We start from the raw sequence: 21,421 nt of genomic DNA, 5'->3' as shown, positions 1-21,421 counted from the left end.
TCATCTCTAGTCCTGGCTTGGCCCACCCCCAGTCAAACCTCAAGCGTTGAGCATAGCCAATATTATCTCTCATAAGTATGTGTGTCTGGGGAGGACAGATAAAGCGAAATTGACATTATTTGCATTTAATCCTAGCTGCATTTTGGTCAAATTCTCTGCGTGCCAGCCTGCCCTTTTCAGTACCTAACTATCCAAGATGCCACTTCTCTGCCAACTGCAAGTGCCAAGATCCTACCACTAGGGCCTAGCTAGCTACGACAGCTGTGAAAAATACATCAAAATGATTCCCCTTCAGTATGCCAGCTTGCTTCCAGTGAGTTGTGTGTGCTTTCAGATTGGACATGAGCCCCTCACCCCAACTGTCGGAACCACCATGTTTGGGAGGAAAGTATTGTACCTACCTGGATTCTTCTCCTATGGTGTGTGAGTCTTGCTCATGGGTTATCATCCTTTGTCACCCTGTATTTACATTTACATTACATTTAAGTCATTTAGCAGACGCTCTTATCCAGAGCGACTTACAAATTGGTGCATTCACCTTATGACATCCAGTGGAACAGTCACTTTACAATAGTACATCTAAATCTTAAGGGGGGGGGGGTGAGAGGGATTACTTATCCTATCCTAGGTATGTATATGGGGAATACGAGTTGACAGGACTGTGATGGCTATCTGTCTGTCCACAGCACAGCACATCGTAAGGGTTGATGGAAAGATGGGACTCTTCCGAGGTCTATCCCCTCGTATAATGTCCAGTGCCATCTCCACCATGGTCCGGAGTAAAGTCAAACAGGTAAGGGAATCCTAAACCCAGAGGCGTGGTAGTTCATAATCACTCATAACTGCAACTGCTCTCAATAGGTTTTTGAAACTCGCCACTGGCCACAAAAGCCTATAATCCAACCAATCATCGGAGCTTGCCAATGTGTAGTCAGTGTCCTTATCAAATGAGAGAGACACGTGTAATTGTATAATGCATTTGTGACAGTATGTGGGAAGAACCCCGTATATCAAGTTATTTAAGCCTTTCTTTTTCCTCTCCAGGCCGTCCCAGCAGAGCAGGCGGAGCATGTATCGAACAGAGACGACTTGAAGACCTCCCTCAGGAAAGTGATGAAAGAGGTGAGAGGTCGAAGTGTGATAGGGAGCATAATATGAAAGTATAAAATGTCAAGTGTGTCCATGTGAAGCCAGTTGAGTTTATTAGGTTGGAGTGAATTCACTCCATTTTCTAGACATTCTGGTCTGGAGGTATAATGATTACGATATCCATATAATGTGTATGTGTGTGCATGTACGCACGCACAAAACTTCTCTTTCCGTGACATGGACTATCCAGGTGAAAGCCATGATCCCTTATTGATGCCACTTGTTAAATCGTCTTCAATCAGTGTAGATGAAGGGGAGGAGACCGGTTAATGAAGGATTCTTAAGCTTTGAGACAATTGAGACGTGTGTGCCATTCATAGGGTGAATGGTCAAGACAAAATATTTAAGTGCCTTTGAACGGGGTATGGTAGTAGGTGCCAGGCGCACTGGTTTGTGTCAACTGCCACGCTGTTGATTTTTCACGCTCAACAGTTTCCTGTGTGTATCAAGAATGGTCCAACACTCAAAGGACATCCAGCCCACTTGACACAACTGTGGGAAGCATTGGAGTCAACATGGGCCAGCATCCCTGTGAAACATTTTCGACACCTTGTAGAGTCCATGCCCAGATTAATTGAGGCTGGTCCGAGGGCGAAAGGGGAGGGGTGCAACTCAATATTAGGAAGGTGTTCCTAATGTTTGGTATACTCAGTGTATTATTTAAATAAACACATCAATACAGTAACTTTTGAATGAAAGCATGGACTTCTAATATATGTATAATACCTGTAATAAGATATTCATAAATCCCCTCTTATGTTGTGGTTAATGATATATAACATTGTTGTGCAGTTCTATATTTGCTGGTCTTGTTTTTAGTGTTCGCAATAGATTCCAGTGTTGCCTACTTGGTCATTTCTGAACGGGTTAGATGTAGCAGTTTTGCATAGCTATGCCCACTGATACTTGGCACAGTTTGATTTCCTCTTTCTCTCACTCAAGACCTCACATGAGATGGTCATCCAGTGCCTGTCCAGAATAGCCACTCATCCCTTCCATGGTAAATCCTGGCGATTGTCTGTCTGTTTATTTTATTTATTGGAGTTTATAGCTTTGTTTTTTAATTCAGACTAGCTAGGTTTCCATCCAATATGCAACAGATTTTCATGCAAATATTCAAAAATCCACATAGAAAAAATATGAGAATTTTGAGTTTCCATCAAACTGACATGTTGTGGATAAAAAGCTGTGCTTGATGACGTAGTGCACATTTGAAGCACTTTTGAGCTTAAGTTTCCAACTACCGAATAAAAATCAGAAGTTTAATGTGTTTACATCACATTTTCAACTCTACTGATGGCTTAGTCACAGATACTGTTGCGATAAATAGCCATCTTTCCCAATCTGTTTTTGGCATATGCTCTCTAGTCTAGACAGTGGCCACTGAAAAATTTGACAGGGTAGGTTATATGATGAGAAATGGATAAGATAAATATTATTTTTATTTGATAATGGAAGCCCAGCAACGATCATCATGTCACCAGCTTTCAAATAATACCCTCGATATTTATTGGAAATTTGAATCTCATCACTGTGCACTTTTAACTACAATATGAGGAAGTTCATCATAGCTTATTTAATCTGCCTATAAACTCTTCATGCTTTTTCCACATCGTGGTGGGCTATAGGCTACAGCGTAACATATCATCACATGAATCCAAGTTTACTTCAACATTATGGTTATATATTTGTAAATATATATATATATATATATATGTTGTAAACTGTCTTGTTCAAAACATATTGATACAACAGTAGCTAAGATGTGGAGAAGTCTGTCTGTAATAAAGCACTGCTCTACCTTCTTAATAGCACTATCAACAAGGCAGGTCCTACAGGCCCTAGTTTTGTCACGCCTGGCCTGCTGATCAAGTGCCACAAAAAGGGACTTAGGAAAATTGCAATTAGCTCTAAACAGGGCAGTACAGCTAGCCCTTGGATGTGCACAGAGAGCTAATATTAAGAATATGCATGTCAATCTCTCCTGGCTCAAAGTGGAGAAGAAATGTACTTCATTACTACTTGTATTTATGAGCGGTTGAATGCACCAAGCTGTCTGTTTGAACTACTGGCGCACATCTCAGACACCCATGCATACCCCACAAGACATGCCACAAGAGGACTCTTCACAGTCCCCAAGTCCAGTACAGACTTTGGGAGGCGCACAGTACTACATGGGGCCACGACTACATGGAACTCTATTCCACATCAAGTAACTTAGAATTAGATTAAAAAAACAAACAGATAAAAATAAACCTTATGGAACAGCGGGGACTGTGAGGCAACACAAACAGGCACAGTAACATACATACACAATCTTTTGCCTCTTCCATTTTTGCGGCAATGCTGCAATTAGTTGGCAGTGGTGTAAAAATACTTTAAATTACTACCGATGTATTTTTGGGGGGTATCTGTACTTTACTTTTCTATTTATATTTGTTACAAATTGTATTTTTACTTCACTTCGTTCCTAAAGATAATAATGTACTTTTTACTCCATACATTTTCCCTGAAACTCAAAAGTACTCGTTACGTTTTGAAAGGCTAGCATAATAGGAAAATGATCCAGTTCACGCACTTATCAAGAGAACATCCCTGCTCGTCCCTATTGCCGCTGATCTGGCAGACTCACTAAACACAAATGCTTTGTTATAACAGTTTCTACCCCCAAGCCATAAGACTCCTGAAAATCTAATCAAATCGCTACCCAGACTATTTGCCCCTCCCCCCCTTTTACACCGCAGCTACTCTCTGTTGTCATCTATGTATAGTCAAATTAATAACTAGCAACATGTACATATTACCTCAACTAACCGGTGCCCCAGCACATAGACTCTGTACCGGTACACCCCTGTATATAGTCTCGCTATTGTTATTTTACTGCAGCTCTTTAACTACTTGTTACTTTTATTTCTTGTTCTTATCCATTTTTTTAAAAACTGCATTGTTGGTTAGGGGCTCGTAAGTAAGCATTTCACTGTAAGGTGAATGTGCATGTGTCTAATACAATTTGAATCGATTGGTTCGCTGTTGTACATAAGTGATCACTCACTCTCTCCCAGTTGCTTGGGGGTATGTTGATTTTAGACGCTTCATTTAAATGTTGTCTGGTTTCTACATATAACCACATTTTTGTCAGTTCAAAACAGAGCTACACACTCCCCATCTGTCCTATCGGTACACACATGCTCCTCCTTTTATGGTTATTATATCAGTAGTTGAGCATAACAGCGTTTCCACTGTAATTGTCACGTAATTAATTAGGATATTTTGCTGACAAAGTTGCAGTTTCCATCAGGCCTGCCGTGAGTTTTTTTCTAATTCATCCGCATCAGTTGGTTGGATGGAAACCTGGTTAGTATATCTTTCTAGAAGCAGTTGTCTTAAGATTTGCTGGTCTCGTTCATTTGTTAGCTCTCAGATTTGGTTTCTTTGTGATGTCCTGCAGATTACACCGTTTGCTCCCCTGACGTTGTTGCCCTGTCTTTCAGTGATCTCCGTGCGATGCATGGCTCAGTTTGTGGGGAGAGAAGTCAAGTACAGGTAAGGTGTGACACATGCAGCATACCTCAGATACTGAATGCAAATTAACCAAGGGAGTTGTTGATTTGACTCGGTTACCTTACAGTTTCTCAGTGTGTCATGGTAGTTCATCTAACACTTGGCATGAATGCCATAATTGATAAGAAAGTGTCCATTTCAGTACTGCAACTTCATGACTCCATTGACAGTGACATGGTACAATACAGAATGTTTATTCCAAAATTCTAAGCGGTCGCAATTAGTTGAAGTAATAGAATGGATAGCTTAGTTTAATGCGAGGCACTCAGAGGTTCTAAACATGTAGTTGTAAAAGATTAACACTTGGGTGATTTGTGTTTAATTTGAAGTTTTCATCTTGGTTTCCTCTGGGATTGACTTTGACAGGGGGCTGTTCAGCAGCATCACCAAAATCTTCAACGATGAGGGCATTGGGGGATTCTTTGTGTAAGTAATGCTTTTTTATTCCACTTTGTAAAGTAATTAAACATTTTACAAGTCAGACTTTGTCATTAAGTGTAATTCTTACTGACATCACCCTAATGGTAGTGTGAATCTCCTAGTTTGTGTAGCACAGTGGTCACTAACATTTTCTGAGTAAAGATCACTTTCTGAGTCAAAATGCATGCCGAGATCTGCCACTCTGATTTTTTAATTAACATGACTTAAAAAATGTAAGCCTATGCAACATTAACCAATTAAAAACAGTACTGTAGCAATTAGGTTTGTGCAGTAAGCTATAGGCCCAATACATTAACACAGCATACTGGCTTTGCTTGAATTTACCTGCCAATGTATTGTTGTTCAGGACATTTTTTGAAATTATATTTCACATTTTGAGTTGGGCTATCTCATCACACTGGTAATAGAACCATTGTTGTATTACTTGTTAGGCACAGCTGACAGCTGAGTGAGCATACATTTAAGTAATTTGCTTTTTATTTTACTGGTCTGATGGTGCCTGCATCTGAGTCAGTCTCAGCGGAGGGAGAGAGCAGCAGACTGACACTGACCAAAAGGGACACCGTCTTCCAGCCAATGGCAAAACTCGAGCCGCACTGCATTATTTCTGCCTTATGCACAAATTCATGTTGTTACTCCTATGAACAGAGAAATTAAATGTATGATATTAAAAAAGACCCAAGCTGCTAATAATAACAACAAGTCAAGCCTATAGCTACACTTTCCTACTCATACAATACTGTTGCAGTGCTTGTTGTAGCGCTGAGTGGAAATAGGAAGAAACATGCATTTTATGGGTTATAAAAGTGTTGAATACAAAGTTGATAGTGCTAAGTAAGAACTTGAAACATGAACTCACTCATAAAAACAGCAGCTCTGCTGTATTCATTGACAGTCTCTCTCTAGTTAAGGTTTTAAACATTTTGAAATCTCACAGTTTCAATTTTGCCGTAGCTTTCTTGTATGCCTGCTACGTTACTGCAGACTCGGTCATCTGAGCAATCTGATCGGCCAGCGGTGGCATAGTGCACTTGATTTCCTCTCCAGGCCTACCTGGAAGGCAGAGTTTGTACCTTCAGACACATGAAATGGCAACGGTTTGCCTACCCGGCACGCAGGGCAGCTGAATTGGCTGCACCTACCATCAACAGCCAAGACTAATAATGTTCTTTTTTTTTAAGGCTTTATCGTTGAGTTTTGTACAGAAATGCCTTGGAGATCGACAAGTTGATCGAGATCCACAAGTTGGTGACCACTGGTGTAGCACTATAGTAGGTGAGGGACATTATTATCCTTTGTGTTAGGGCTGAGACCTCACGATACGATGTTATGACGATACTTAGGTGCCAATACGATATGTATTGCGATTCTATATGTATTGCTATTTGATACTGCGATTTTATTGCAATTTGATTTTCCAAAAATATATTGCTCACTATGGGCCCGATCCCAACTTAGGAATTGATGCCTTCCCTATACTCGCCTTTCCTACACACTTCTCAGAATTTGGTATTCAGACTTACCTTTTCCAGTCGCGTAACGCGCTCTGCAGGTGTGGCTACCTTGCGCGCTCTCAATACATTTCATTCAACTGCTAGTTGAAGTTTTCATTCAATGGGGTTTTGAGTACATTTATCTTAAGCCATTGCTTTTAATACGATGTACCTTTTTTAATTAGAATTTTGTCAACAGACTCAGCAGAATACATTGAGAGAACGCAGTCAGAATATTAGGGATCGATGAAAGAAAGCCATCTATGCGTATTCGTCTTCGTTTCAGTACGCACTGGCAGATTTAAAAATACTCTGATTTTGTAGATTATTTAGGCACATTTTAGGGTTAGTAAAGTATCCCCAAAAAATACAGTGGTTTGATTCATCCTGAAAGTTGTCATATTCAAGTTAAATCCATAAAATATTGGAAGGTGGAAAAAAGTGTTCAATAAGGGTTGAACTACAGTCCTATAAACCCACCCTAATTCTCACTAACCATGGAACTGTATGACAACGGTCCAGTCCTTGTGAACCGTGCGCCAGGTTCTAGGTTTAACCTGCTGCATAATCATAGGCTACATGTCCCAAATGATTGCACAACGTTAGCCTAATATGACCCACTAATGCCAGGAACTTACAAGGATGTGACAGAGGAATGAAAGGTAAACTGAATGGAATAGAGTGATGCATAAATAAATGTATGTGGTTGTTACTGACGGTGGCTCCTGATTGTGGCTAATATTTAAGGTCAGAATACGGAGTGTCTAGACACAGTGGCGGATTTAGGTAAAGGCGACATAGGCAGCCACCCAGGGCGGCATCTTGCTAGGGCGGCATCTTGCTGGGGCGGCATCTTGCCGGGGCGGCACGGGGCGCCCGCACAAAACTTTTTTGGGATGGAGACATTTAAGCGATCGGTTTCCTATCGCTCGTTTCCGCATCACGTTAATGATATCATGTTTAGGATTGTGGGTCAATTAGCCTTGTCGGAGTGGGGGCTCTGATTCTAGTTTGTGAGCTAGGCAGGCTACTGCGATCGGTTAGCTGCTCAGATAGCAGATGTTTGAAGTTGGTGAGGGAGATAAAAAGTCTCCAACTTCAGCGATTTTTGCAATTCGTTCCAGTCACAGGCAGCAGAGAACTGGAACGAAAGGCGGCCAAATGAGGTGTTGGCTTTAGGGATGATCAGTGAGATACACCTGCTGGAGCGCGTGCTACAGGTGGGTGTTGCCATCGTGACCAGTGAACTGAGATAAGGCGGAGCTTTACCTAGCATGGACTTGTAGATGACCTGGAGCCAGTGGGTCTGGCGACGAATATGTAGATTGGAGATGTTTGATATGAGTCTGGAAGGAGAGTTTACAGTCTGCCCAGACACCTAGGTACTTATAGATGTCCACATATTCTAGGTCGGAACCATCCAGGGTGGTGATGCTCGTCGGCCGTGCGGGTGCATGCAGCGAACGGATGAAAAGCATGCATTTGGTTTTACTAGCGTTTAAGAGCAGTTGGAGGCCACGGAAGGAGTGTTGTATGGCGTTGAAGCTCGTTTGTAGGTTAGATAGCACAGTGTCCAAGGAAGGGTCGGAAGTATACAGAATGGTGTCGTCTGCGTAGAGGTGGATCATGGAATCGCCCGCAGCAAGAGCAACATCATTGATATATATACAGAGAAAATTAATGTCCACCAGAACTGTTGCCAGAGATTTGAATGTTAATTTCTCTACCATAAGCCGCCTCCAACATTGTTTTAGAGAATTTGTAATAAAGCCCTTTTGTGGGGAAAATATTATTCTGATTGGCTGGGCTCCCTAGTGGGTGGGCCTATGCCCTCCCAAGCCCACCCATGGCTGCACCCCTGCCCAGTCACGTGAAATCCATAGATTCGAGCCTAATTTATTTATTTGAATTGACTGATTTCCTTTTATATGAACTGTAACTCAGTAAAATCTTTGAAATTGTAGCATGATATGTTTATATTTTTGTTCAGTATGGGCCTTCAGAAAGTATTCATACTTTCAGACTTTCATTTTGTATTACTTTAAAACGATTCTAAAAACATAATTCCATCGGGGTCTAGGGTACAGACATCCCAATTATTCCGGATAGCACCGACCACCAAACAACAATCTCTTCTTGGTACACACTTGCATTAAAGGCTGACTACACCCATAATCAACATTTCAACCAAAAAAATCCCAGACCTCCAGAAATAGTCTCCTGATGTGATTTAAACATTGTTGTGGACTTAGAACTTCAAATGTTTTGTTTTTTAGCCAAAACCCGGAAACACTGAAATCTGTAAAAACGGAATTTGGGGAAACAAATTACGTAATCAAACAAAAAATCAAGCTGATTGTATAGGGCCCTAGGTAAGAATCAATATTCCTGGTTCAAAACCATTGACATTGTTTTGATCTGTACTATATTTATGTCCTTTCCCCTTATTGGACACTTTATGTTTGCAGGGGGGTTGTGCCCCATGTCCTGGGTGAGGTCATCTTTCTGTGGTGTTGTAACCTCCTGGCCCACTTCATCAACACCTACGCCGTGGACGACAATGTAAGCACATTACCTATACCTCTAAGCACTGATCTAAGATCAGCGGTCACTTTAATAACCTAAGTGAGACAACACATCTCAGTTGAAGTTGTAGATACTTTACGAAGCCATTTCTATTTGCATTTTTTTATTTAACCTTTATTTCACTAGGCAAGTTCTTATTTACAATGACTTCCTACCCCGGCCAAACCTGGACGACGCTGGGCCAATTGGCCGGTTGTGATACAGCCTAGAATCGAACCAGGGACTGTAGTGACGCTTCTAGCACTGAGATGCAGTGCACTCGGGAGCCCCATGAGGGCAGGAAGAATACAATAATCTACTTGTTTTGTTACCAACTCTTGAATAACAGAAAAATAAACCTGGAAACAAATTCTATTTCATCCTTGGTTCAGCACTGGACATGAGTTTCATAGTTAAAGTCAGAATAAAGTCAGCAATGTATTCTTTGTACTTTTTCTTTAATGATACCTTTACATAGGAATAGTCCACAATAGTGGGCCTCTTGAAGCATGTGGGAACAGCAGACTGGGATAAGGATTGATTGAATATGTCCGTAAACACACCAGCCAGCTGGTCTTTGCATGCTCTGAGGGTGCGGCTGGGGATGCCGTCTGGGCCTGCAGCCCTGCGAGGATTAACACGTTTAAATGTTTTACTCACGTCGGCTGCAGTGAAGGAGAGTCCTCAAAGCGGGCAAAAAAGTTATTTAGTCTGTCTGGGAGCAAGACATCCTGGTCCGTGACGGTGCTGGTTTTCTTTTTGTAATCCGTGATTCACTGTAGACCCTGCCACATACCTCTTGTGTCTGAGCTGTTGAATTGTTTGGTTAGATTACTCGTTGGTTATTACCGCATTGTCGGAACTAGAAGCACAAGCATTTCGCTACACTCGCATTAACATCTGCTAACCATGTGTATGTGACAAATAAAATTGATTTGATTTAGATTTGATTTACAAAAAGTATATAAATATATATTAGGATCCCCATTAGGCGGATCCCCAGTGGCGACAACAAGTCTTACTGGGGTCCGACACGTAACAAAAAAAACATTACAGACAAAAGACTGTAAAATGTACATACTTTTTGTGTGCATCTATCAGTTACACATACATGTCAGTACATACACACAACAACTAGGTCACATGGTGGGAAATGCTTGTGCCGTGAGGGAAATGCTTGTTTTGTTGAACCCAGGTTTGCTGTTCACTTGCGCTATATGAGATGGGAGCTCCATGCACTCATTTCTTATAAAAACAGGAAGTGATGCAGTTTTTCTCAACTCTTAGCCAAGAGAGACTGGCATGCATATTATTAATATTAGCCATGTCAATCTGTTCTGGGCTGCAGTTTAATTAGGTCTTTCCATGTGAATTTACAATAATCAAGATAAGATAAAACTAGAGATTACAGGACGTGCTTTGTTGAGTGTGGTGTCAAAAAGCAGAGCATCTCTTTAGTAGGGACAAACCTCTTCCCCCATCTATACAACCATTGAATCTGCTCTGGCCCCCCCAATGGTGGAACAAACTCCCTCACGACGCCAGGACAGCGGAGTCAATCACCACCTTCCGGAGACACCTGAAACCCCACCTCTTTAAGGAATACCTAGGATAGGATAAGTAATCCCTCTCACCCCCCCCCCCTTTAAGATTTAGATGCACTATTGTAAAGTGACTGTTCCACTGGATGTCATAAGGTGAATGCACCAATTTGTAAGTCGCTCTGGATAAGAGCGTCTGCTAAATGACTTAAATGTAAATGTAAATCTACAGTGCCTTCGGAAAGTATTCAGACCCCTTGACCTTTTTCAAAATAAAAAACATAAATATTTACTTAAGTATTAAGGTGCATCCTGTTTCCATTGATCATTCTTGCGTTGTTTCTACAACTTGATTGGAGTCCACCTGTGGTAAATTCAATTGATTGGACATGATTTGGAAAGGCACACACCTGTCTATATAAGGTCCCATAGTTGACATGTCAGAGAAAAATTCAACCCATGAGGTCGAAGAAATTGTCCGTAGACTTCTGAGACAGGATTTTGTCGAGGCACAGATCTGGGGAAGGGTACCAAAAAAGGTCCCCAAGAACACAGTGGCCTCCATCATTGTTAAATGGAAGAAGTTTGGAACCACCAAGCACCTTCCTAGAGCAGGCACCACGGCCAAACTTAGCAATCGGGGGAGAAGGGCCTTGGTCAGGGATGTGACCAACAATCCGATGGTCTCTCTGACAGAGCTCTAGAGTTCCTCTGTGGAGATGGGAGAACCTTCCAGGACAACCATCTCTGCAACACTCTACCAATCCGGCCTTTATGGTAGAGTGGCCAGATGGAAGCCACTCCTCAGCAAAAGGAACATGACAGCCCACTTGGAGTTTTCCAAAAGGCACCTAAAGGACTCGCAGACCATGAGAAACAAGATTCTCTGGTCTGATGAAACCAAGATTGAACTCTTTGGCCTGAATGCCAACCGTCACGTTTGGAGGAAACCTGGCCCAGACTTTAACCTGATAAAACATCGCTGGAGAGACCTGAAAATAGCTGTGCAGCGATGCTCCCCATCCAGCCTGACAGAGCTTCTGATCTGCAGTGAATAATGGAAGAAACTCCCCAAATACAGGTGTGCCAAGCTTGTAGCGTCATACAGTCTTGAGTCTTCTTGGGTAATACCTGCCAAAGGTGCTTTAACAAAGTACTGAGTAAAGGGTTTGAATGCTTATGTAAATGTCATATTTACATTTTATTTTATAAATTACACAAGTGTATTAAAACCTGTTTTTGCTTTGTCATTATGGGGTATTGTGTGTAGATTAAGGCGGATGAACAATGTAATACATTTTTTAATAGGGCTGTAACGTAACAAAATGTGGGAAAAGTCAAGGGGTCTGAATACTTTCTGAATTCACTGTATTGTGAACACTGCATCCAATGGGTACGGATACAGCTTTAGAACAAAGTTCTGCAGTACTAGTAAAAATGTGATTGATATGTGTGGATGATGTGGATGATCTTGTTCCTGTAGTATTTGTAAACACCCTGGTAGGTTGATTAATATCCTGAACCAGATTACAGGCACTGGTTACAGTGAGAAGTGTTCTCTGAATATTCAGGTCCCCAAGAAAGTAGACCTCTCTTTTTACATCAGCTACACTATCAAGTATTTAAAACACATTATTTAGATACTGACTGTTAGCACTTGGTGGCCTATAGCAACACCCCAAAATAATAGGCTTTAGATGGGGCAGGTGAAACCTGCAACCACAACACTTCAATTACACTTGACATGAGATCTTCTCTTAGTGTTACAGGGAAATGGCTCTGAATATATAAATATATACAGCAACACCTCCCCCATAAGCATTCCTCTCTCTTCTATAGATGTTATATCCTTGTATTTCTAATTCTGTATCATCAAATGAGGAGTCTCAGAAATAGCTAATATATGAATGTTATCTGATATTAACAAGTTATTGATTTCATGAACCTTGTTTCTAAGGCTACATATATTAATATGGGCCATTTTCTGTCCTTTCCTGGGTAGTTTATAAGAAATAGACTAAACTTGGAAAATGGCAAACAAAGCAAGAGAAAAAAACTAACATTCAGAAGTCCATTAATCAGTATGTGTGTGTGTGCTGAAGCTACGAACGCACAGGCTTGGCTCTCATCCCTTCCAGGATTTTGGGAGGGATGGTGGACAATGAGCATGTCATAGTGGATGTAAGCAATGTCCCCACGCACTCTGGCAGCTTTCATGGCTGAGATCAGTTCTTTCCTCTTCTAGCGCACAGCTTCAGGATATTCCTTGTTGAGGAAGATGTCGGTTCCTCTCAAGTTCTTGGCTCTTTCCAGAACAGCTACCTTGTCCTTAAACCTCAGTAACTTGACCACTATCTGCCTGGGCCTGTCACTAGGGCCGTTGGTGAGTTTTCCTGTCCCGTGGGTGCACTCCACCTCAATCTTCCTGTGATCCATCTTCAGTTTCTCCAATATAATTTCCCTCACTTTGTCCTCAGACGCTGCAATTCCGTCCACAACAATGTTGTTCCTCTTCGATTGTCCCTCGAGATAATCTGATTTCTCTGTCATTGTTGTCATGGATTCACATATAGAACTGATGTCCTCCCTCAATGACTTACAGATTGCTGTCATCTTGCCGTTCTCCTGTTTAAACTTAATGAGCTGACCCTGGGGTAACTGCAAACTGTTCTTCGGGTCCTGGACCTCTGGTCAGGTCATCCATTTGTTTTATTATTTGACTCCACCAGTATTTTCACACAACACTTGAATCTATTTCCTTGTTGTAACAACTGCAAATAGAATGATTTTTGTTTGTTTAAAATAACCTTCACCTGTAGTAAAGAGACACCACTGTCCTCAACGGTACCACCGGCTTTGGTCATGTTACCAACGTAGGCTACGCTGTTACTCCCCGCAGTTCCAGTCAGGGCAGGTCGCAGGGAAGATGGAAACAGAAACAAACAGCATAGATCTAGACCGCCACAAGCCCGGGACAATCTGCGGTCCCAGCCACAGGGGCTAACCGTGTCGTGGGGTGTGCTCAAGCCCTCAAGAAAACCCAGCTAGCTTGATAGGCAGTTAGCTGCTAGGCTAGCTGCTACGCCAAGCAGCTCCTCAGACCCATGTATGGCAAGCTCCCTGGACAGATAGCAGCGGTCCCAGCAACTGATGCCAACCGCGTCATGGGATCCAAACTCAAAAGGTAGCTAGCTATTTACCAAGCTTTTTCAATAGAACACTTTTTCAGAGACTTTCAAAACTTTCCAAAACAACAAACAGAGCTGTTCCGCGTTCAACAGGAAGTGGGTTTAGCTAGAGAGCACCAGAGATGAGGTAGGTAGTCATTCAAAAATTATGTTAAACACTTATGTTGGTTATCTACAGTGCTCCGTCATGAAAATACTGTTTTCCAGCACATGATCTCTAAGATCGTCATGCTATTCTGTTTAAAATGAATGTGCACATATGCACAATACGTATGAGGTTGGTACTGGAGGGTGATGGTTCAAGGCCTCCCTTGGATCCGTCTGAGGCAGGGTCTGGTGAATCCAATGACGATGGGGTACAGGGTAGGGGTTGATACTTGGCAGTTCAACACTGGGCTGGAGGATCTGGTAATGCAGAGATGACTGGGTAGCCAGTTTGCATCTGGTCTCTCAACACCGGTTCAATATCTAACAGATCAGGGCAGATGCCCCAGAGCCAGTCATCAGAAGAGATCATGTGTTGGAAAACAGTGTTTTGTGCAAGAAAATTATGTCCTAACACAATTATTTTGTAAATGCTTCCCTCTCACACTTTTCTGCAGTTCAGCCAAGCCCCAGCAGTGAGAAGCTACACCAAGTTTGTGATGGGGGTAGGTTAAGCTGCACAACCTCTACATGTCTTTGTACACATTTTTCTGAAACTGAAATGTGGTGAGGATATTTTGAATATTTGTTTCCCTAGGTTATCTCTAAAAGACTCCTTTTACTTTGTTTATCTGATGGTGTTGCAACTACAGCACGTGTCCATCTTATTTTCCCCTGTTTGATCTCCCTACCCCTGTCTCCAGATTGCAGTGAGTGTGTTGACGTACCCATTTATGCTTGTGGCAGACCTAATGGCAGTTAACAACTGTGGGTAAGGCTGGGATCACATCCATGTTTTTTTTCTGTTTAAAAAAGTATAAATGTTTTCAACTCCAGACTACCGGAGCCCCCGAACTACAAAAATGTGCATGCTTTGGAGGAGCCGTGCGTTTAAGAGTGTTGGGCCAGTACCTGATAGGTCGCTGGTTCGATTTCTCGAGGCGATTAGATGAAAAATCTGTCTATGCCCTTGAGCAAGGCACTTAAACCTAATTGCTCCTGTAATTCGCTTTGGACAAGAGCGACATTACTAAATTGCTAAAATGTTAATCATTTTTGTTCTACACTGAGCAAAAATTCTAAACACAACATGCAACAATTTTAAACATTTTACTGAGTTACAACACATGAGCCAACATTTTATTGTTCACAGAAGTGGTAATGGTGTTCATCTGTTTAACTAATTTAATTAGTAACTCATTGATCCATTTGTATTTATTTTCTGGAGATAAGGTTAAGAGGTTGAGACTACAATGATTGTTCACAAAGCTAGCATGTGCCTGCAGAAAACAGCAATAGAAAGGAAAGTGGTGTATCAACCTTTTTGGCTTAACTACCGTCATTTACTACTTAACTACCGACAGTTTTACTATTGGGAAGTGAAGCAAGGATTAGCTAATGCTAATTAGCTAGCAGTACTTGACAATATTATTTATCTAGCTAATTCATTTTTAAGCAAATACATGGTATAGACTATCAATTTTTTTTACATTCAGTAGACGCTCTTATCCAGAGTGACTTACAGTTAGCTTGGTGGGAAAAACCCTTTTTACAGGTATAGGGGGGGGGGGGGTCAAGTGCAAGTGTTGGTCCAGAATAATTTTTTTGAGGTCGAGGTGAGGAGGCAGATTATTTAATATACTCTTTGAAGAGGTAAAGTTTCAGGTGCTTTCGGGAGATGGGCAGGGACTCGTAGCTTCAGGGGGAAGCTGGTTCCACCATTGGGGTGACAGGACAGAGAAGAGCTTGGCAAGGCTGAGCGGGAGGGGCCAATACCCCAGAGGTGGCAGAACGGAGTGCTCGGGTTGGGGTGTAGAGTTTGAGCATAGCCTGAAGGTAGGGATGGCCAGTTCCTCTTGCTGCTCCATAGGCAAGAACCATGGTCTGGAAGCCAGTGGAGTGTGTGGAGTAGCGGGGTGACATGAAGGGTACTTGGGCAGGTTGAAAACCAGGTGGGCTGCAGCGTTCTGGATAAGTTGCAGGGGTTTGATGGCACAAGTAGGGAGCCCAGCCAACAGAGAGTTGCATTAGTCTAGACAGGAGATAAGTGCCTGGATTAGGACCTGCACCACTTCTTGTGTGAGGTAGGGTCGCATTCTATGGATGTTGTAGAGCATGAACCTGCAGGAGCAAGTCACTGCTTTGATGTTTGCGGAGAATGAAAGGCTGTTGTTCAGGGTCATGTCAAGGTCTGAGAAGCTCAGCTCTGAGAGAGTGGAGAGGAGGATCTGATGGTTCACGATGTTGAAGTCAGCGGATAGATCTAGGAGGATGAGGAGGGAGAGTCAGCTTTGGCAGTCAGTACAGATTGCCTCTGTGACACAGAGAAGAGCAGTCTGGAGTGAGTGACCCATCTTGAAGCCTGGTTAGGGTCAAGAAGCTCATTCTGAGAACGATAACAAGAGAGTTGATCAGCGACAGCACGCTCAAGAGGTTTGAAAAGAAAGAAGGGATAGAGGTCTAGGTTTTGACGTCAAATGAGTCGAGTGTTTGTTTCTTGAGGAGCGGAGCGACGTTTTGAAGTCTGAGGGGATGCAGCCAGTGGTCAAGGATGAGTTGATGAGGGAAGTGAGGAATGGGAGAAGGTCTCCAGAGATGGTCTGAAGAGGGGGTGGGGTCGAGCGGGTAGGTTGTCAGGTAGCCAGACTTACAGTGCCTTGCGAAAGTATTCAGCCCCCTTGAACTTTGCGACCTTTTGCCACATTTCAGGCTTCAAACATAAAGATATAAAACTGTATTTTTTTTGTGAAGAATCAACAACAAGTGGGACACAATCATGAAGTGGAACGACATTTATTGGATATTTCAAACTTTTTTAACAAATCAAAAACTGAAAAATTGGGCGTTCAAAATTATTCAGCCCCCTTAAGTTAATACTTTGTAGCGCCACCTTTTGCTGCGATTACAGCTGTAAGTCGCTTGGGGTATGTCTCTATCAGTTTTGCACATCGAGAGACTGACATTTTTTCCCATTCCTCCTTGCAAAACAGCTCGAGCTCAGTGAGGTTGGATGAGAGCATTTGTGAACAGCAGTTTTCAGTTCTTTCCACAGATTCTCAATTGGATTCAGGTCTGGACTTTGACTTGGCCATTCTAACACCTGTATATGTTTATTTTTGAACCATTCCATTGTAGATTTTCCTTTATGTTTTGGATCATTGTCTTGTTGGAAGACAAATCTCCATCCTAGTCTCAGGTCTTTTGCAGACTCCATCAGGTTTTCTTCCAGAATGGTCCTGTATTTGGCTCCATCCATCTTCCCATCAATTTTAACCATCTTCCCTGTCCCTGCTAAAGAAAAGCAGGCCCAAACCATGATGCTGCCACGCCACCACCATGTTTGACAGTGGGGATGGTGTGTTCAGGGTGATGAGCTGTGTTGCTTTTACGCCAAACATAACATTTTGCATTGTTGCCAAAAAGTTCAATTTTGGTTTCATCTTACCAGAGCACCTTCTTCCACATGTTTGGTGTGTATCCCAGGTGGCTTGTGGCAAACTTTAAACGACACTTTTTATGGATATCTTTAAGAAATGGCTTTCTTCTTGCCACTCTTCCATAAAGGCCAGATTTGTGCAATATACGACTGATTGTTGTCCTATGGACAGTGTCTCCCACCTCAGCTGTAGATCTCTGCAGTTCATCCAGAGTGATCATGGGCCTCTTGGCTGCATCTCTGATCAGTCTTATCCTTGTATGAGCTGAAAGTTTAGAGGGATGGCCAGGTCTTGGTAGATTTGCAGTGGTCTGATACTCCTTCCATTTCAATATTATCGCTTGCACAGTGCTCCTTGGGATGTTTAAAGCTTGGGAAATCTTTTTGTATCCAAATCCAGCTTTAAACTTCTTCACAACAGTATCTCGGACCTGCCTGGTGTGTTCCTTGTTCTTCATGATGCTCTCTGCGCTTTTAACGGACATCTGAGACTATCACAGTGCAGGTGCATTTATACGGAGACTTGATTACACACCGGTGGATTGTATTTATCATCATTAGTCATTTAGGTCAACATTGGATCATTCAGAGATCCTCACTGAACTTCTGGAGAGAGTTTTCTGCACTGAAAGTAAAGGGGCTGAATAATTTTGTACGCCCAATTTTTCAGTTTTTGATTTGTTAAAAAGTTTGAAATATCCAACAAATGTTGTTCCACTTCATGATTGTGTCCCACTGGTTGTTGATTCTTCGCAAAAAAATACAGTTTTATATCTTTGTTTGAAGCCTGAAATGTGGCAAAAGGTCGCAAAGTTCAAGGGGGCCGAATACTTTCGCAAGGCACTGTATCTAGTCTCAGGATTTCATCTGGAGAGAGAGGAGAGCAAGAGGTCAAGGCGTATGGTAGTTCTGAGTGGGACCAGTGGACCCAATAGACTAAGTGAATGGGGAGCGGATGTTGTCAACCTTGTTTTCAAAGAGGTTGACAAAGTCGTCCTCGGAGAGGGGTGGGTAGAGGATTAAGGAGGGAGGAGAAGGTGGAAAAGAGTTTCCTGGGTTTAGTGGCAGAAGCTTGAAATGTAGTGATAGAAAGTGGCGTTAGCAGCGGATAGAGGGGAAAGAAGGTAGGGAGGGAGTGGAAGGAAGTTAAGTTTTCCTCCATTTTCGCTCAGCTGCCCCTAGCCCTGTTCTGTAAGCTTGCAATGAGTCACTCAGCCACGGGGGAGAAGGGGAGGGCCGAGCCGGCCGGGAGGTAAGGGGACAGTGTGAGTCATAGGATGCGAAAACGGAGCAGAAGGGGAGGGCTGAGCCGGCCGGGAGGAAAGGGGACAGTGTGAGTCATAGGATGCGGAAACGGAGCAGAAGGGGAGGGCCAAGCCGGCCGGGAGGAATGGGGACAGTGTGAGTCATAGGATGCGGAAACGGAGCAGAAGGGGAGGGCCGTGCCGGCCGGGAGGAAAGGGGTCAGTGCGAGTCATAGGATGCGGAAACTGAGGAGAATACGGTCAAAGAGGCAGAATCAGGAGGGGAAAGGATTTAGCAAAGTAGTGATCAGAGACCTGGAGGGGGTTTGCGGTGAGATGAGTAGGCGAACAGCCCCTAGTCAAGATGAGGTCAATTGTATAGCCTGCCTTGTGAGTTGGAGAGGATTGGTAAAGGGTGAGGTCAAAAGAGACAGGGAGGGGAAAGAGAGAGTTGGAATTATATATGAACTTTACCCAGTTATAAGACGCAAGTTTTTCGCATCCTCTGAGAAATGTGCGTGAAAATTCAGCGGTTCATTTTTAAATCACTACTTGTTTTAGTAATTTATCATTGCTGCTGAGCAGGTCAACACACGTGAGCCAAAAGCAGGCATGCATCATTCACGGTAGTGGCAACATGTTCATCGGTTTTGCATTTAGTCATTCACTCATTCATTAAAAATATATATCTTTATGAAAGGTAAAGCGGTTAAGACCAATGTACCCTCTAAGCTGCGTGCGCACCTTCTCCAGGACTTCCGTGCAGAAGAAATGCCAGGCCGTAACTTTGCAAGATTGAGTCTGATTTTGTTGTAGGCAGAGTCAGACCGCAAAGGAGTAGAATTCTATTGGCAGACGAGCTGTCTTTCAATCATCCCAGAGTGATTGCGCTTTTTAGATCATTTCAGATCAGAGCAGTATGCACATTTGTTGATATTCTTGGAAAAGCCAGTCAGGTAAAAAAAAAGTTACGAGGCATTTTTCATTGTTAGCCACTGCTAGCGGCCTTTACCCTCTGCTAAGGCACCAGCCGTTTTTTTTCTGCCTGGATAATACCTGCCGGCCTCGGACTGTTTTTCTCCACTACAACACGAGATTCCTGCCAACCATTGATCATCACAGCTAGCTATCTTCAACTGAGTGACCCAGCCCCGAAGCTAGCCCTGAGCCAGGCGCATCTTCCGGCTAGCAAACGAAATTCCCACAACTACAATACCTCTTTCGCCATCTGGACCGGTCCCTTCGTCGACACGGCGCCCCGCCGTACCACTAAGACTGGTCCGCAGACGTAATTCCATCAGCTGTGCCTTCAACCGGCCTTTGCCGGACGACAGAGCAGACACTTCTACTTACCCTGGACTGCTAACTTTAAACTCCGTGTCTCCCGCGTTCTAGCATAGTAACGACTACCTAGCTGCTTCCCTGTTTCATCTATTGCTGTCCCCTGGACCCTATGATCACTTGGCTACATAGCTGATGCCTGCTGGACTGTTCATTTATCACGGTCCTCCACTTTGTTTACCTTTGTTTATCTGTCGGCCCTAACCCCGAACTCAGGCCCTGTGTGTAGTTAACCGACCCTCTCTGCCCATTCATCGCCATTTTACCTGTTGTTGTTGACTTAGCTGTTGTTGTTTTACACGTTGTTGACTTAGCTAGCTCTCCCAATCAACACGTGATTGCTTTATGCCTCGTTTTATGTCTCTCTCAAATGTCAATATGCCTTGTATACTGTTGTTTAGGATAATTATCATTGTTTTAGTTTACTGCGGAGCCCCTAGTCCCACTGTACATGTCTTAGATATCTCCTTTGTCCCACCTCCCACACATGCAGTGACCTCACCCAGTATAACAAGCATGTCCAGAGATGCAACCTCTCTTTTCATCACTCAGTACCTGGGCTTACCTCCGCTGTACCCGCACCCTGCCATAGCCCTGTCTACACATTATGCCCTGACTCTATTCTACCACGCCCAGAAATCTGCTACTTTTATTCTCTGTCCCCAACGCACCAGATGACCAGTTTTGATAGCCTTTAGCCGTACCCTCATCCTACTCCTCCTCTGTTCCTCGGGTGATGTGGAGGCTAACACAGGCCCTGCGTGTCCCCAGGCACTCATTTGCTGACTTCTGTATGGTGGTTTCATGCATGTTAACATCAGAAGCCTCCTCCCTAAGTTTGTTTTACTCACTGCTTTAGCACACTCCGCCAACCCCAATGTCTGTCCTTGCCATGTCTGAATCCTGGCTTAGGAAGGCCACCAACACTTCTGAGATTTCCATACCCAACTACAAAATTTTCCTTCATGATAGAACTGCCAAAGGAGGAGGAGTTGCAATCTACTGCAGAGATAGCTTGCAAAGTTCTGTCATACTTTCCAGGTCTATGCCCAAACAGTTTGAGATTCTAATTTTAAAAATGAATCTCTCCAGAAATAAGTCTCTCACTGTTGCTGCCTGTTAGACCCCCCCCCCTCAACTCCCAGCTGTGCCCTGGACACCATATGTGAATTGATTGCCCCCCCCATCTATCTTCAGAGTTCATTCTGTTAGGTGACCTAAACTGGGATATGCTTAACACCCCAGCAGTCCTACCATCTATGCTAGATGCCCTCAATCTCACACAAATTATCAAGGAAACCACCAGGTACAACCCTAA

The 21,421-nt window shown here is 43.1% G+C and overlaps 1 protein-coding gene across 1 annotated transcript in view; it reads left to right on the top strand.

Moving 5' to 3' along the window:
• Window positions 1-21,421, top strand: part of LOC124046190 (mitochondrial carrier homolog 1-like) — a 32,640-nt gene that overhangs the window by 518 nt on the left and 10,701 nt on the right. Inside the window, exons 2-10 of the mRNA XM_046366299.1 lie at window positions 335-419; window positions 687-793; window positions 1,045-1,122; window positions 2,092-2,149; window positions 4,641-4,692; window positions 5,077-5,136; window positions 9,113-9,206; window positions 14,541-14,588; window positions 14,787-14,854. Of these exons, the coding sequence (XP_046222255.1) occupies window positions 335-419; window positions 687-793; window positions 1,045-1,122; window positions 2,092-2,149; window positions 4,641-4,692; window positions 5,077-5,136; window positions 9,113-9,206; window positions 14,541-14,588; window positions 14,787-14,854 (650 nt within the window). The remainder of the gene's footprint in view (window positions 1-334; window positions 420-686; window positions 794-1,044; window positions 1,123-2,091; window positions 2,150-4,640; window positions 4,693-5,076; window positions 5,137-9,112; window positions 9,207-14,540; window positions 14,589-14,786; window positions 14,855-21,421) is intronic.

Source organism: Oncorhynchus gorbuscha, linkage group LG10, assembly GCF_021184085.1.
Source record: "Oncorhynchus gorbuscha isolate QuinsamMale2020 ecotype Even-year linkage group LG10, OgorEven_v1.0, whole genome shotgun sequence".
In the NCBI taxonomy this organism is placed as follows: Eukaryota; Metazoa; Chordata; class Actinopteri; order Salmoniformes; family Salmonidae; genus Oncorhynchus; species Oncorhynchus gorbuscha.
This window is presented reverse-complemented; position numbering and strand designations above follow the sequence as displayed.